This window comes from Emydura macquarii, unplaced genomic scaffold, assembly GCF_026122565.2.
Source record: "Emydura macquarii macquarii isolate MOO-44397 ecotype Brisbane River unplaced genomic scaffold, CSIRO-AGI_Emac_v2 contig_1209, whole genome shotgun sequence".
In the NCBI taxonomy this organism is placed as follows: Eukaryota; Metazoa; Chordata; order Testudines; family Chelidae; genus Emydura; species Emydura macquarii.
This window is the reverse complement of record NW_027131346.1, coordinates 73,820-90,725: the sequence shown is the minus strand read 5'-3', so window position 1 is coordinate 90,725 and position 16,906 is coordinate 73,820. Positions and strand designations below refer to the sequence as shown.

At 60.3% G+C, this 16,906-nt stretch overlaps 1 protein-coding gene across 3 annotated transcripts in view; it reads left to right on the top strand.

Annotated features, from left to right (window-relative positions):
* Nucleotides 1–1,109: 1,109 nt before the first annotated feature.
* Nucleotides 1,110–16,906, top strand: part of SYNGAP1 (synaptic Ras GTPase activating protein 1) — a 46,673-nt gene continuing 30,876 nt past the window's right edge. For 2 of the 3 annotated variants that reach the window (XM_067546949.1, XM_067546948.1), the window contains exons 1-3: nt 1,110–1,585; nt 8,365–8,486; nt 9,039–9,144. In XM_067546949.1, the coding sequence (XP_067403050.1) occupies nt 1,564–1,585; nt 8,365–8,486; nt 9,039–9,144 (250 nt within the window). In that variant the 5' untranslated portion in view covers nt 1,110–1,563. Of the gene's footprint in view, nt 1,586–8,364; nt 8,487–9,038; nt 9,145–16,153; nt 16,425–16,906 lie in introns of those variants that run through there. The other variant, XM_067546950.1, reaches the window with a different exon arrangement.

Sequence of the window (16,906 nt, the reverse complement as noted above, 5' to 3'; positions counted from 1 at the left end):
TTTTCATTCTCAACCCACACTAGCCCTGAGCGTGCTTTTCCAAGGCACACTCACTCTGAATGCACTCATCCCACGTACACTCACCCTACACCCTTGCACTCATTCTGCATGCATACTCTCTCTGCATAACCACTCACACTTGCTCCACACACAGTCCCATTCACTGTGTGCACACTTATCCTGCTTCCATGCTTGTCCCATGCACTGTGATCCTGCAGTCACACTCCCGCACATGCACTCCCACTCACCCTGCATGCACTTACCACTTGCACTCACTCTGCTTGCACACTTGCCCAAGGCACACTGACCCATGTACACTCACACCCACCCTAATCCATTCACCCTACTCACTTAATCTTCTGTATGCACACTTGCTCTGTGCACTCTCACACTCACCTTGCATGCACAAGTCCCATGAACACCGACCCTCACTCTGCACTCACATGTACTTGCTGCCACACTTGCCCTGCCCTGGTGTCTTCACTAAAGGCAGCCCTGCTTGCTCTACACTCAGAACAGGAGACAGCTGTGGGGATGGCTTGGTGCAGTAGCCTGGTGCGAGGGTTTGCTGCATGGGGGAAAGTGGTGGGGGGCTGGTGCTGGGAGGACCAAGGGAACATTAGCAAGGGAGTACTGGGGGGCAGGGCAGGAGGTAGGGCAGAGAGCACTGGGGGCAGGGCTGGAGATGCTAGAAGGGCAAGAGTGGGCCAGAACCATAGATCTGGAGAGGGGGCAGGGATTCTGGGATGCAAGGGCCACAGATCAGGATGGGGGCAGGAGGCACTGGGGGGCAAGGGCCATGGAGCTGGATGGGGGCAGGGGTGAGTGTCTGTGAGGCAGGGGCCATGGAGCTGGATGGGGCGGGAACACTGGGGGCAGGGGACTCGGGGGGGGGGGGGCGGTTCAATCGCGCCACGCGGCGCCTCCGAAACCCACGTGCCCGCAGCCCCGGGCTGAGGTGTGTGCTGGGGGCGACGTTTAAAGGGGACGCGCCCGCTCCCTTTTCTGTCGGCCGCACGCGGCGCGGCGCCCACCCCCACTGCAGCTGCCGCGCGGCCGCCTTTAAGAGTGGGCCGCGCGCGGGGCCCGTGCGCGAGGCTGGAGCGGCCGCAGCTTCAGCACCAGCATCCGCGGCGGCGGCGGCATCCTCCGGCGGCGAGCGGGGGAGGGGGAGGCGCGGCTGCGGGGCCCGGCGGGGCCCAGCCGGGCAGCGTGGGAGGGAGGCGGCCCCCCCGCAGGCCTGGCCGCTGCTGCTGCACCCAGCACCGCCCCGGCCGCTGCTGCCGCCCCCGGCCCCCCTGCCCCCCGCTCCGCGGCCCCTCCCCGGGTCCCCTGCACCCCGCTCTCCTGGGTCCCCTGAGCCCCTAAGCCCCCGGGCCCCCCTCTCCTGGATCCCAGTAAGCCCTCTTCCCCGGATCACACTGCGGTCCTTGGCCCCCCCAACCCCTTGGCCCCCTTTCTCCTCCCCACTCTGGGCACCCCCCAGTTCCTCCTGATTCGGCTTCTCCCCCTCCCGCCTCATCCATGACAAGCGCCCGGGACTAGCGAGCGGCTAAAGGAACCATGTCCTATGTCCCCTTTCGAGGTACAGGATGGGGGTTGAGTGTAGGCGGGTTCCGCTGGGCTTGGGGGGCACAGCTGGGGCCTGTGGGTCTGAGGGGGGCGCAGGTGGGCAGGTGGGAGGGCACTGAAGGGCTCGTCCTGGGTTGGGAGCAGGGAAGGGGAGGGCTGTGGGGTCAGGAGAATGGGGTGCACCTAGGGCAGGGCAGGTGGGGGGGTCACTGGGGCAGGCAAGGTTAGCGAGGGAGTAGAGCAGTGGAACCTGGGAAGGAATGGGAGGGGTCGTCTGGGGCAGGTGGGGGGGTCTGGAGGGTCAGGGTTCTGCTGGAGATTTGGGGTGCCCATCGGGCTGGAGAGGAGACTCTGGTTCACCTGGGGCAGGTGGTGGGGGTACTGGGAAGTGAGTGGGACCTGTGGGGCAGAGGGGATGGGGGTGTCTGTGGGGAGGTTCTGGAGCCTGAGCAATGGGGGAAGATGGGGTTTGCTTGGAGGAGATAGTGGGGGCACAAAAGGGATTCAGCTGGGGCCTGCGGCTATAGGAGCACTGGGGTGGGGACTGTCATCCAGGGCCTGGGGGACGATACTGGAGAGGCATGGGGGGGGCTGCTTGTGGGCTCAGGACTGTGGTTGACCGTGAGGGATGCTGTGCTCCAGCTGATCTTGGTGGGGCTGGGGCAATGCCTGGGGGGTCATCCCAGAGAGTGGAGGGTTTTCCTGAAGGGGGGTGGGGAGTTTGCCCAGGAGAGGTAGGACAGAGTGCTGGTGGTTGCCCTAGAGCCTGTGGTGTGTGGGAGGCTCTGGAGTGTATCCTGAGGCCTGTGAGGTCTGAGGTTCTGTTGGTGGGGACACTGGGGATGGTGGTGTTGGCAGCTGGAGGTGGGGGCCCCTGGAGGGTGGTCTGGGGCTCATGGAATCTGGGCAAAAGGAAATGTGTGGGGTGTAGGGGGCTTTGTGGGGTTGGGGGATGGTGGGCAGTGTTGGGCACGTGTGGGTGTTCTCTGGGGAGATAATGGTAAGGGATTCACAGTGCAGTAATGGGCTTGGAGGGTTCATCTGGGGTGTGGGTAGGAGGGTCAGGCACCGTTGGGGAGGGGGATGTGTCTGGGGCGGTTCCCCGAGGCATGTGGGGTCTGAAGAAGCGGTGAGAGGGAATGCCTGGGATTGGAAGTGCAGGGGGGTAGTCAAGGACAGGTGTTGGGGAGGAGTGTGGGGGGGTTATCTGGTGGGCCTGGGGTTGGTGGATGATTTGCCCAAGGCCATCATGGTGTTGGGGGTGGGGGCAAGCAATACACCTGGGGTCAGCGGTGGGTGGGGAGAGATGGTGGAGGTGCTGGGAGTATCTGGAGAGTTTGCTTGTTGCCTGCTGTGTTGGGGGACAGTAAGAGGTTGCAGGGGGTTCTGCCTGAGGCCTGTGGTGGGGGGCATTGCCCGGAGCCTGTGGGGGCAGCAGGGAGAGGGGGACCCTGCGATGGCTCTGGGAACAGCACATGGTATCAGTAGCAGGGGTTGGGAAGTGCTGACTGTGTTGGGTGAGGGTTCCTAGGGCTGGATCCAGGACCCTGGCATCCGGGTAGGGTCCTGTGGGGGGCTCTCTGCAGGCTGGGGAGGGGCCTGTGGGGGAAGAGAGAGTTCACATCCTCCTGCTGCCCTCATTCCCAGCCCATGGCCTGCTGGACTGTGCCCTTACTCATGGTCAGGGCCCACTCAGAGGTGCAGGGCTGGCCCATTTAGGGGACCCTGCCCCTTGATGTGTGGCTGGTGCGAATCCCCAGGAGACCTGCATGACCCACTTTCACAGCTACTGGCCCAGAAAGGAGCGGGGGATGGGGTCTGTGAGTCTCACGTATGGTCCAGGTGCTCCTCCAGAGCCCTCTGCACCCCGACACCTGGCTCCTAGAACTCCTGGGTCCAAACACCCTCCTTCTGTCCCCATGTCTGTAGGCTCTGGGCCTGAGGGGGTGTCGTTCTCCCAGCCTGATCCCCATTGCCCCTGCACCCCAGTTCATCCAGTAACCCTCACCGGAGACCCCCCAGCAACTCCATCCCAACTGCTAATTTATTGTGGCCCCAAAACAGAAATATTAACGAGGGATTAAAGGCCCTGCTCAGTAATTAACAGGCCTTGAAACACAGCTCAGAATAAGAGTCCTCCTCACCCGCCCCAGCCCCAGCATCTCTGCTCACAGCGCCCCCTGCTGGGAGAGGCAGTAGCTGTGGCTCCCCCCCAGCCAGGGCTCCTGGCCCGCTCCCTACAGCGCCCCCTGCTGGGAGAGGCAGTAGCTGTGGCTCCCCCCCAGCCAGGGCTCCTGGCCCGCTCCCTACAGCGCCCCCTGCTGGGAGAGGCAGTAGCTGTGGCTCCCCCCCAGCCAGGGCTCCTGTCCCGCTCCCTACAGCGCCCCCTGCTGGGAGAGGCCATAGCTGGGTAACTGGGAGCTACCCCCACAGCCAGGGCTCCTGCTGGGAGAGGCTGAGGCTGGAGTAGCAGGGGGCTCCCCCTCCCTGCTTTGCGGGATGCTGGGATGAAACACCCCCCCACGGTCTCTTCCCTGCACTCAGCATGTGTGGGGGTGGCGGGATGTGGTTGCTAGGTAACCCCATTGGAGGATGCTCCCTCCTCACCCCCCCCATCCCGGGAGGGGGGGACCAGCATGAATCGAATCCCCAGAGCATGGCAGTGTCGTGAGTTGCAGGTGGTGCTGGGGGGGGGGGTGCGGGTGGTGCTCAGGGACCCCTCCCAACTTAGGGGTAGGGTCTCCTCTTCCCAATTATGTCTTGGGAGGGACCTGTAGCTGGTGGTGGGGGATGGGGCAGGGGGAAGGGTCTGTAGCCATCTTTGGGGGGGAGGGGTGTCTCTTCTCTCTCTGCCAGGCTCCCCCCCCCGGGCTGTCACTTCCCAGCACAGCTCTCCAGGCGCACTCAGCTCTGATGGGACAGTCACCCCCTGCAGCACCCACACTGCGATGCCAGGGCAGGGAGGGGGAGGTGCACTGGGGTTCTAGAGGGATGGAGGAGGAGGTGTGGACCTGGGGGGAGGAGTGCTGAATGAAGTCGTCCCCTCCCCCCCCCCACAATGTGGAGGACTGCCCAGAGCTAACAAGGACACCAGCTTTTGGAGGTGGCTAAGTCTTTGGGATACTTGGATATTCTATGCAAATGATTTAATGAGCTTATTTGCATATTTGCAGGCAGGTCAGTTTGAAGCAAGGAAGCGTACATTTGCATATTTGCATATAATTTGCATGTCACTCCAATATCCAGCTTTGTGTGAAATTGTGTGGGTTCAGCATGGAAGAAACCATCTCCCTCCCCTCACCCCACCCCAGCGCCAGAGCTGTGTGCAGCGTTCCTCCTGGGGCAGTTCAGCTAGGCCCAGGCCATCCTGGGCACCTCACTGAGCCTGCCATGAGTGCAAAGTGGGGCTGAGCCCCACTGAGCATAAGGAGTGGGTCCCTGCTGCTTAGCAGGGGCTTGCTCTGGCCATGCCCCCTGGCTGGGCATTTAATCTCCCCCCTTTCTCCTCCCCCCAGGGCCTGGGAAGAGAAGGCTGTAAGGAAACTGAGAAGTGAGTGGCCTCCTGAAAGGTGGGACTTAGGGCAGGGCTTCTCAGCTCCCTGGACACCCCCTGGCTAAACTCCTGGCCCTTAGTCCCCTGCCAGTTAGTGCCCCACCTGCCCCTTAAAGGGACAGTGCACATTAATCGAAACAGGAGCGGTCCACGAAACACTAAGACATGTAATCATGTCTGAGCACTCCTGCACTATGGGGTCATTGCAACATCCTCATGTGACTTAGGAGTGGCCTTACTTGTTTCCCACCCACCATCCTGCCACACACAACCCTCCCTGGACCCAGCCCTCTGTCCCTGCACACCCTTCCTACCCTCCATCCACCACCCTTCCCCCGTGCACACTTCTCTGCCTCTCCACCTCAGTCCACGTGCCTGTCCCTGCATGCACCCTTCCATCCATCCAATCATCCATTTGTGACCTCCACGTGCCATCTTCTTCCAGCCCTGTATCTACCATGGTAAAAGGAGTGTTCAGGTTGAAAAGCCCAGTACTGGGGGTGGCGGGACTTCCAGGATTCGGGTAAACTCGGGAAGCATTCCCTCTCTCCATGTGCAATGGCGCTATGACGTGGTCTGTAATGATGTCTTTGCAAGCTATTCCTTCTCCTATCCCACCTTGCATGAGCCACCGACAGGATCTGACCCCAGAACCTTCTAACTCCACAGCACAGACCTCTCCCATTTGTGCTAAAGGATTAACTGGCAGCCGAAATAGGTTCTCCTCCTCCTCCAGGGCTGGTTACATAGGGGCTGTGGCAGAGGCTGTGCTGGAAGTTTGCACAGCAATTAGCAAGATAGCAGCAGAACGCTGGGGATCAGGACTCCTGGGTTCTATCCCCAGCTCTGGTTGGGGAGACAGAACCCAGGAGGTCTGATGCAGGTAGTGGATTAGAGCTGGGGGGCTGGGAGCCAGGACTCCTGGCTTCTATCCCTGCCTCTAGGAATGGAGTGGTGTCTATTGGGTTGTTGAGGCTGGAGGGGGGAGTCAGGCCTCCTGGTGTCCCTTCCTATAAGCTATGTGCTGTTCTTTGTGCAATGTCGGCAAGGCAGGCATATGGATGTGTTCCTTAGCAATTGGGGGGACCTCTGTGTGTGTGTTTGGAGATGGAAGGGGCTGATGTGAGCTCAGTAGCCTGATATGTCCAACTATGTCCACTGGGTGGCAGCACTGCGCTGCAAAAACCCTTTGTGCCTCTCCCTACATCCCCCCACCCCCATGAGTGTTCTTGGGCAGGACAGGCTGCTTCCCAGCATGGGGGGACTCCAGACCCCACCACAGTCTGTGCTGGGGGAGGTGGGGGGTGATTATACGCTACCTGTGGTGCTGGATCCCTGACTCTGTTTGCATCTCCTGCGGCTCCTTCTCCATGGGACGTTTCCTCCGCTCCCTACTGGTGTGAGGTTCCCCCTCCCCTCTGCTTTGGGGCATGGGATCAAAGGGCTTCCAGTGCAGCTGCTCCTAGCCCCCAGGGGTCCCAGCTGGGATCAGCACCCTCGAGTGGAGTGCCTGGTGCCCTACGGATATGCCCCCAGACTATCCATGACCTGGCCTGCATTCAGCTTTGCTGGCCTAGCTGTGTGAGTTGGGGAGGGGATTTTTGGCTGACGTTATGCTGGCAAAAGCCCTTGTGTGGACTTGGTTCTGCCAGGCTAAGGTGCCGAGCCAGAAGAAAATGCACTGGCAGAGGTGAAGCGGGAAATCTTGTAAGTGTAGACCTGGTCTAAGCCAAGACCTGGCCTGCAGCCTGTCCACCTTGCAGCGTTACAGCTCCAGAGCCTGGAGTCTGGGGATTATGGGAAAGAACTGGCTTTCGTTTACTACAAATAAAACCAGTTTCTAACTCGTGAGGTTGTGGGTATCCGCTCGGTAACATGCCCCCAAAGGCTCTGATATTGTGTGTGTCTGTGTGTAACTAGATCAGACCCACCCTCCACATGTATATAGCTATGTCTGATTTGAAATCTCAGGATTTTTACGTCAGTGGGGTGATTCGGTGGGTTCTGAGCTCCTGGCATTGGCAATATTAAGATGCAATCTCCACATGAGCTCCCCTCTGCGTACAGCATTAGAGATGCTGCTGCTGAACAGTGCATCCAGTTCTGGTGCCCTCAAGTTTTAAAAGGATGCTGAGAAGGTGCAGAAATGAGGTATGGAGCTGATTTTGAAGGCTGGAGAAAACACCGGACAACAAGAGGCTAACAGGACCGCAAGCTGCTCAGCTGACCAAAAGCTGATTGAGCGGTGACTTGATTATGGTGTATAAGGACTGGTGGTGAAAATACCTGGGCTCTTTAGACTGGTGATGAAAGGTAGAATAAGAACCAATGGCTGGAAGCTGAAGCCAGATAAATTCAGGTTGGAAATAAGGCCCAGGTTTTTAAGGGTGGGGGATTAACCCCTGAGCAGCTTCCCAATGGAGGGGAGGGACTCTCCGTCTCCTAGTGGCTTCCAGTCCAGACGAGAGCCCCCCAGAAGACCCTCTAGCCAGACTCAAGACCTTGGGGTCAGTACAAGGTAGCAGGCTGCCGTTCTCTGGCCAGTGCTAGACAGGACGTCAGACCAGGTGGTCTGTCTGGCTGTGGCCTTGGCAAGAGTTGAATGGGGGTTAGCCTGGGGTGAGCTTTCTGCAGCGGGTGAGGAGGGCGTATGCTGGCTTGGGGCTGATCTATGGTTTCTCCTGCCTGGAGAAGGGTGTATTGAAATTGTAGGTGCTCTTTTGGGTTCTTCAGCATCTTCCTGTGTGGATTATTGGTTCCTCAGGCTGAGTTATTGCAACCGGAGGGTGTGGGGAGGGGGCTTGAGAACACGAGCTGACCCCACAGCTGGGGGCTAGGAGAGAATGTCTCCTCTAGTGAGGTTCTCCTAGCATGGCCCTTCATGGGGGGGGGAGAGGGGGAGGGGACAGGGTTAGAGAGAGTGCGGAGGTCAGGTCCAGCTGGGGTGGGGAAAATGGGGAGAAGAGCTGTGCCCATTTCTGAGCCCAGCCATGAGTGTGACACTGACATGGTCATTCCTCACCTTGACCCAAGCCTGGGAGGAGCTGCTGGCCCCTGATGCCCTACAGTGGTGGTGGGAAGCATGGTAATGAGATAGAGATGAGCAGTGCACGGGGTGCATTGAGGGGGCACCTGAATGGGGCAGGCAGGGCGTGTGTGGACATGGGAGGAGGGTTCTTTCTGCCTGGGAAGACACCCCTCCCCCCTTGCATCATCTCTAACCCTCTTCCCCCCACCAGATGTGCGAGGAGCCCCCACGCACCGCATGCCCTATATGCACTCTCCCTACGAACGCCCACCCTGGAACCCCCGATTCTGCATCATCTCTGGAAACCAGTTGCTTATGCTAGACGAGGACGAGGTGAGACCCACAGGGACAGGACTGGGTGTACGGCTGAGGGGGAGCATGGAGCTTGTGGGGACCCTAGAGAGACACCTCCAGAGCAGAGACTCCACGCCTCTAGTGCAGCAAGACCGTCCTGGAGCACTGGCGCCTCCCTCCCTCCTCCCTGTCAAGCACAGAGAGACCTGCCCTCTCCCCAAGGACTGGGCCCAGATCTGCCCCGAGAATACGATGTAGTCCCTTCCCCTCGAGCATGGGGCAGGGCTTCTGAGCCCAGCTGCTGTCCCAGGGTCGGGGTTCTATGCAGCCTGCTCCCTCTTGGTCCCTGCGATAACACTGCACCCCACCCCCTCCAGCTGGGTCCCCGCCACGCAGGATAAAGCCACACCTGGGACAACCATAGGGATTGAGAATTGTTGCTTTCTGCCCTCCTGTGCACTCCTGTCCTGACACTGCCAGCTTGGAGGCAATGGGTGAGGAGGGACCTGGGGAGGGGCTGTCAGGAGTGGAAGAGGGGATGCCTCCAGTGCAACACTAACCTCGCCAGTCTCTCTTTTCCCCCGTGTCCAGATCCACCCGTTGCTGATGAGGGAACGGCGAAGTGAACCCTGCCGGACCAAGCTGCTGCGCCGCACAGTCAGTGTGCCTGTGGAGGGGCGGCCCCACCCTGAGCACGGTATGGGGGTTGTGGCCCCACAGGGCAAGGACTGGGGAGTGGAGGTGCTGCACTGCGTGGGGCAGGGTTGTGGGTCATGGCCCTGTGTGGGATGGGAACTGAGTGGGCGTGGGATGGAGAAGTGGGGGTTGTGGCCCTGCATGAGATAGGACATGGGGTGGAGAAGTGGGGGTTGTGGCCCTGCATGGGATAGGAACTGGGGGGGATGGGACATGGGGTGGAGAAGTAGGGGTTGTGGTCCCGTGTGGATTGGGGACTGGGACGGGCTGCAGTAGGGCGTGGCCAACCAGCACCCTAGAGGGATGCAACCACTTGATCCTGCAGGGACATATGCCCTGTGGCACCTAACTCCAAGTAGATCCCACAGGGACATGCCCTGGGTCATCCATTCCCAACAGATCCCACAGATGTGCATGCCCCATGGTGCCTACTCCCCACAGGACACCCCCCTGTCCTCACTAGAGCCACAGAAACAGTTGCTTCATGATCCCACTGTTTCCACAGCAAACAGGCCCTGTGGCACCTAATCCCAACTAGAACCACAGAGATACTCTGACCCCTCAAGGATACCCGCCACCGTGCCCCCAAGATCCCACAGGATCCTATGCCTCACGGCGCCTGTGAGACCTTCCAGCACTTGCTGCTAGATCCCACAGCAACATGCCCCTGGTACCCAGTCTGTGAGAATGCAGAAATAAGCGCCCTGCAGTGCCTGATGTCAGCAGATCCCCAGACACACTCCACATTGGCTGATCCCACTAGATCCTGCATATGCTTGCTTGGGGACCCCCAACAGATCTCATCGCACGCATGCCCTGTGATGCCTGATGCCCCCTAGATCCCACCAAGGCTTGCACCCCTGATGCTTGATACCCAGCCACACAGCAGCACCGGATACATCCAAGATCCCTCAGACAGGCACTCTGCAGTGCCCAGCACCCCAGAGATCCAATGGAGATGCTCACCTCTCGATCCCAGAGCCAAGCGGTCCTGCGGTGACAATCCCAACAAGATCACACAGACGCCGTCACCAGGGTGTCTGAGCCCCGCTAGATCCATAGAGCCGCACACCCAGATGCTCAACACAGCCGAGATACCACGGACATGCACCCTGCAATGCTCAGACCCTATTGCCAATGCTACCTGTGCTGCTTGATTCCTTCCTCCCTCCCGCCAGCACCCACAGAGACATGCACCCCCGGGCGCCTGCTCCCACTAGGTCCCACAGAAATATTCACCTTGCAGTGCCCATTTCCCACAGGGAGGCACACCACGTGATGCCCGATCTCCCAGGATTCTGCAGGCACAGGTGCCTCGCTGTGCCCCATCCCCACAAGATCCCACATACGTACTTCCCTCATGAGCCCCACTAGATCTCACAGTGAACATGCAGCCCCAGAAATCCCCGAGATCCTCTCTCCTCTGCACCTGCTGCCTAGGAGATTCCCAGACACATGGCACGCATGGCACTCCCTACTTGATTCCACAGAGATGTGCTCTGCCACTCTTGAGCCCAGCAGATCCCATGAGGGAACTTTAATTCTGAGGATGCCCTAATGTGAGGCATGCCAATAGTGCCTGACACCCACTAGATCCTATTGGGAAGCATAAGCCATAGCACCTGCTCCCCAGGAAATATCCGTGAAACACACTTCCTAGATCCCCAGGCCCAGAAGATTCTGTAATGAAACATGCCTCTTCCCCAGTAGGGAAAAATTCGCTATAAGACCTAACACCAGATCCTCAGCAGATCCAGTAGATCTGGTAGTGAAACACACCTGATCCACAGCAGATCTTGAAGTGAGATGCTCCTGGGTTCCCAGTAGGTCCTGGGATGATGCCCCCTTTTGTAATGGGCCCCCATGGGAAAGTGGGGAGTTTTAGTGTGAGATGTGATATTATTAGAAGGCAGGACTCCTGGGTTCTATTCCAGCTCTGGGAGGGATATGGGGTAAGGAGTCATGTGCCCTGGGTCCCTCTTTACACAGTAAGGACAGGGGAGTTGAATATGCAGCAGCACTCCATCCCCACGGGGAGGAGCTCCTGCTTTGAGAACAAGATAGCTTTGAGAGGGGGCAGCTCGGGCCACTGGGAGGCTGCAGGGGGTCAGTTCTGTCCCTTGGTACTCACTTTAATGCAGTGCCTCCTTCCGGTGAATCCAGACCCCTCCCATACCCCTCAATATATGGTGCCCAGTGCCATGTCGCTCCCCCTAGAAAACGGCTCCTGCATTACCCACACTTCAGTCTGTGCATATTCATGCTAAATAAGCTGCTGGTAGGGGGAGATGGGGATGGGTTTTGGGAGGGGTGAGCTCCCCTCTCAGGGAAGGGATGCTGGCTGGCATGGGGGGTGGTGTCAGAGGGCTCTCTGTGTGGGAAATTGGGGAACAGGGTGCTGGCTGGCATGGGGAGAATATGGAGAGGCTGTATGGGGCGGTAGGGGAGGGAGTGCTGGCTGGTGTGGGAGGGGATGTGATGTCTGCATGTGGATGTCCCTGTATGAAAAGGGGGTGCAGGCGGATCTCTCTGTAGGGGGTGATGGGGAGGGGGTGCTGGCTGGTGTGGGAGGGGTTGGGGTGTCTGTCAGGGAGTCTCTGTCTGAGAAGGGGGTGCTGGCAGATATCTGTAGGGGTGAAGGGGAGGGGGTGCTGGCTGGTGTCGAGGGTGATTGGAGTCTCCCCTCCCTGTTTCATCAGCCTGCTATATTCCAGTATGTCCCTTCCTGGAGCCTTCCCCCCACTCCCCAAATGCTGCCTGGTGCCATGCCAGAGAGGCAAGAAGAACCATCCCATAATAATCAGCTCAATTCAGTTGCAGCCAGGCATGGGTGCTTGGCTACCGTTGCTAGGGGAACCCCTCTGGGGCTGTGAGATTCCCTGCCCCCAGGTGGCGCCGGTGGGCACCCAGCAGCTGAGTTCGCTCCCAGAGCCAGGGGATCCTGCTCTACCCACTAGCTCCCGCTCCCCTGCCCGAGCTGGGACACAGCCCAGCACTCCTGACTGCTAGTCCCCCCCCCGCCCCCAGAGCAGCCCAAGGGGGACTGTGCAGGGGCTGGGGGTCAGGCTGGCGTCCAGCGTTCGCTCCGACTCCTCAGCTCCCCCCTCCCCGCCCCAGCCTGGGGGCACCCAGTGCCCCGGCCCCTCCCCCTTCCCAGCATTTAAAAAAAGAATTTCGTCTCCCTGAGAAGTTGGCTTAAAAGGTTTCCATGGAAACCCCAAGGAGAGATGAAGGGAGGTGACGCAGCCTCGCTGCCGTGGGGATGAGACAGCCCCAGCACCCAGCCAGGTCCAGGCCGCACAGCGCCCCCTGCTGGGCCAACCCCACCCCCCCCACCCCCCAGAGCCAGGTCGCACAGTGCCCCCTGCTGAGCCAACCCCACCCCCCACTTCATGTCACACAGCACCCCCTGCTGGGCCAACCCTGCCCCCCTCCCAGGGCCACACCGCACAGCACCCCCTGCTGAGCCCCCCATTCCCCCAGGGCCAGGTCGCACAGCGCCCCTTGCTGGGCCAACCCCTCCCCCCAGGGCCATGTCACACAGCACCCCCTGCTGAGCCCCCCCCCCAACCCCCGGGCCACGTGACCCAGCGCCCCCTTCTGAGCCCCCTATCCCCCACGAGGCCAGCCGCACAGTGCCCCCTGCTGAGCCCCCCAACCCACCCCGAGGCCATGCGACACAGCGCCCCCTGCTGAGCCAACCCTGCTCTCCGGGCCACGTGACACAGCACCCCCTACTGAGCCAACCCCGCCCCCCTCCGGCCATGCGACACAGCGCCCTCTGCTGAGCCAACCCCGCCCCCCCGGCCCATGTGACACAGCGCCCTCTGCTGAGCCAACCCCGCCCCCTCCGGGCCATGCGACACAGCGCCCTCTGCTGAGCCAACCCCGGGCCATGCCACACAGTGCCCCCTGCTGAGCCCCCTAACCCTCCCAGGCCACATCACACAGCTCCCCCTTCTGAGCCAACCCCGCCCCCCGCCGGGCCACGCCACACAGCGCCCCCTGCTGAGCCAACCCTGAGCCCCTCCGGGCCATGCCACACAGTGCCCCCTGCTGAGTCCCCCTTACTCCCCTGGGCCACGTCACACAGCGCCCCCTGGTGAGCCAACCCCATCCCTTTGCCATGCCACACAGCACCCCCTGCTGAGCCCACCTTCCCCTCCACTGGCCATGTGACACAGTGCCCCTGCTGAGCCCCTCCCCCGGGGCCATGCAACACAGCGCCCCCTACCACACTTTCCCCACTCTCTGCAGCGCAGCACCCCAGTGCTGCACGGGGATAAGCACTGAGGTCTGGGGAGAGCCCCCCCTGATGAGCTCCCCCCTGTTTCCCTGCAGTGGGAGGTTTCCATCCAGGTGGTGACTCTACTGAGCATGGGACCCATTGGAGCTCTCGGGCTAAGGCATCCGTGGGCGGCTTGGTCCAGCCGTTTGCCTTGGTCGCTCGTCCCCTCCAATCTCCCCTCCTGTCTCAGGGCTGCGGAGGGCCCATGGGAGGTTTGGATCACGCTGTGACATCTGCTGAGGGGTGCGAATTCACTCAAGCTGATGAACACGATTGTGAATCCTGGGGCAGACACTAAAACATTTGACCCCCGCCTCAGAGGGGCTGGGAGCGGACGCAACATTCCTCTCCTGGAAGACACTGTTTGTGGAGTGTTTGCACTAAGGCCATGTCTGGGAGACAGAGGGGTGGAACCTTGTTACCTAGGAGCTGACGATTGTAGCCTGGGTTGAAAAGTGTCTACACCAGCCATTCCTAAACCTAGGTTTACACAACAAAAAAGGTGTGTTCTTAACTCCAGTTAGCTAAGCAGGGTTAAAAGAGCAGGGAAGACAAGGCCTTGGCTTTCACCGTGGTTAGCAGCACACGTTTGCTCAACCCTCGCCAGCCACTTTCCCTCAAACTGCTGAACTGCATTAACCTGAGTTGCCAGATGTTCACTGTTGTTCATATTGGGTTCTGGCCTAGGAGGTGGGTGGGTGCAAACCTAAGGCCCCTCCCCCAGCCTAAGGGGAGGAGTCACTCAGCCCAGGACTCAACTAAGTAGGGGGGACAACAAATGAAAAAACAGGAACGGGGGCGGGGTCTGTGCCTACAGCACCTGGGAGCCCCAGGTGGTCATCCACCCAAGTACTAGCCAGGCCCGGGACTGTTTACCTTCTGGGATGGTGGGTCTGCTATGGCTGCAGGCATCTTCACTGTTGTTTTAACCTGGATTAGTTAATTTAAGAACATGCCTTTTTTTTGCAGTGGCCCCATACCTGTTTACCTGTCCTTGCTAACAGATTGAAGCACTGCTGACCCTGTTTACACTAGGATTGTCACTGCTATGAAAAAAAGCCTAGTGTGGTATGTGGTTAAAGGAAGAACTTTTCCCACCTGTTGGTTGCTAGCTAGCACCTGCTCACATGCCACCTCCTAGCTTGAGCTAGGTAGACATGTTAGCTAACAGCGCACAGTTTATCCAAGTGAAGATGCACCAAGGGCATGAGGGTCTAGAGCTGACTGTGCCTACCTCCAGCGGGAAGTTAAAAACTACCTGTGCCTTGTCCCCGCTAGGATTTTACAGTGAGAAAGCGTGCTGTAACCCTACACCTTGTTTGCAGTGAAGACATGGCCTAGAAGAAATGGAGTAGATTTTATAGTGGTGTAGTGAAACCAGTGCTGCTTTGTGTGTGGATGGTTCTAGGGTTTTAAACTTGATTTATAGCATATTAGCTTGTGGTGCAAAACTAACCTGTAGGCAGTTTGAAACCATTCTTAGACCGTCCACACACAGTACCAGTAATTTAAATTAGCCTGGTGCAGTTTCTGTGGCGCTGAGGAATTTGGAGGTGGGTTAAGGAAAGGAGGGGGGATTATGTCTAGAGAGGGGATAATCCATAACCCAAATCCCTCATTTATGGGTGGGATTGAGAGGTTTGGGTCAGGATGCAGACAGACAGTTAAGGTAGATATGGGGTAGGGTCAAGGAGGGTGTGTAGGATCCCACTGGATTTACTCAGGGAATAGCTGGGGTTTTCCTCCTGCACCTCTCCGCCATGCTACTACCCCCAGCCCCTCACAGCTCTCCTGACACCCCCAATCACACCAACTTCCTCACCCTGCCCCTGAGACTTCCTGACTTTCCCCTATTGCTGCCCCAGTTCTTCCCATCCTGCCCTGCTTTCCACCTCCCACCTCTTCCTCCCCAGTCACCCCCAACTCTGACCCCACTGTCTGCTGACCCTGACTGTCTCCCCTGCCATTGCACCCCTATAGGGTGTGCCGCCCCATTTTCCCTGACCAGCTCCTGCCCTGCCTGCTCCACTTCACCCGTTCCCCTCCCTAGGCCCTCTCCAGCTCGCCCCTCATGCTGCCTAACCCCCACCCCCCCAGGGCCACCTCCTGCCTGGTTCCCCCTGAGTCACCTCAGGCCACTCCTCTAACACGTTGCCTGGGGGGTGATGGCTGTAGTGGGACAGAATTTCAACATGGGGGTGGGTGGCTGCTGCCAGTGAGGGGGGTGAGTGCATGTTGGGTATATGATTTGGGGGGATATTTTGCCTCCTTGGGGGGCAGTTGCTGAGGAAGATGAATGCATGTGGGGCAAGTGGGGGGGGGCTGCAGGTGCCTTCTGATGGGGATGTGAGCGGGGGGGTGTTCTCTGAGGAGGAGGGGGGTTGCATGTGGTGCTGGGTGGCAAGTGCCTTCTGTGGGGGATGCGTGGGGGGGGCCGGACCCCTGGGGGGAAATATGAGCGGGGAGCGGCAGATGCCCGGGGGGAGGGGCGAAATGTGAACGGGGAGCGGCAGGTGCCCTGGGGGGGGCAGGGAGGGCGGCGCGGGGGGGCCGGTCTCTCCGTGGGGGCTGCGCGCGGCAGCTGCGCGCGGCGACAGCGCGGAGGGGGAGGGGTTGCCGCCGCGGCTGCGGGGAGGCAGGGTCGGTGCGTGGGCGGCGTTGGCGGGGGTGGCCGGGGAGGGGCGCCCCGGTCCCCCCCCGGCCCCGCGGCCCCGCAAGGGTTAAGCCCGCGCCGGCACGCGGCGCGCATTGTTCGCTGCGCGCTGGCCCGGGTTGGCGGCGGGCGAGGAAACGGCAGCGCGTCTCCTAGCAACCGCGCGGCGTGCGGGATGCTGGAGGCGAGCGCCGGCCCCGGAGCCGCCCAGCCGCGCGCGCCGCCGCCGCCGCACCGGAGCCGCCGGGGCCCGGGCATGGAGCGCTAGGAGCGGGGCCGGGCCGGGCCGCGCCGGGATGGGGCCGGCCCGCGGGGGGGCCGCCTAGGGCGCCGGGCCCAGGTGAGAGCGGGGCGGGGGCGGGGGCGTGTGGGCGGCGGCAGCTGGGGTGTGCCAGGGTGTGGATGTGTGCGTGCAAGGATGTGAGTGTGAGTGTGCGTGTGCGAGTGAGCACCTGCTGGTGGCAGCAGCCGCGTGTGTGGAGAGGGGCCGGATCGTGGCTGTGTGCAAGTGAGGGTGGGGGTTGGGTGTGATTGTGTCACAGAGAGTGTGGCCGGGCAGCGTGTGCGCAGCCGTGTCGGCGTGTGCAAAATGGTGTAATTGTGGCTGTGTCAGCCTGTGTGAGAGATTGCCTCTCAGTGTGTGCGGGTTAGGTGAGTTGTGTGCGTTACTTTGTGGCTGTGGATTTGTCCCTGTGTGCGTAGGGTTGTGTGTGCGTGCTTGTGTCTGGTTGTGTGTTCAAGTACATGCTTGTGAGTGTACAAGGGGTTGTGTGTAAGTGCAAGAGTGTGTGACTCAGTGTGTATGGAAAGGTTGTGTCTCTG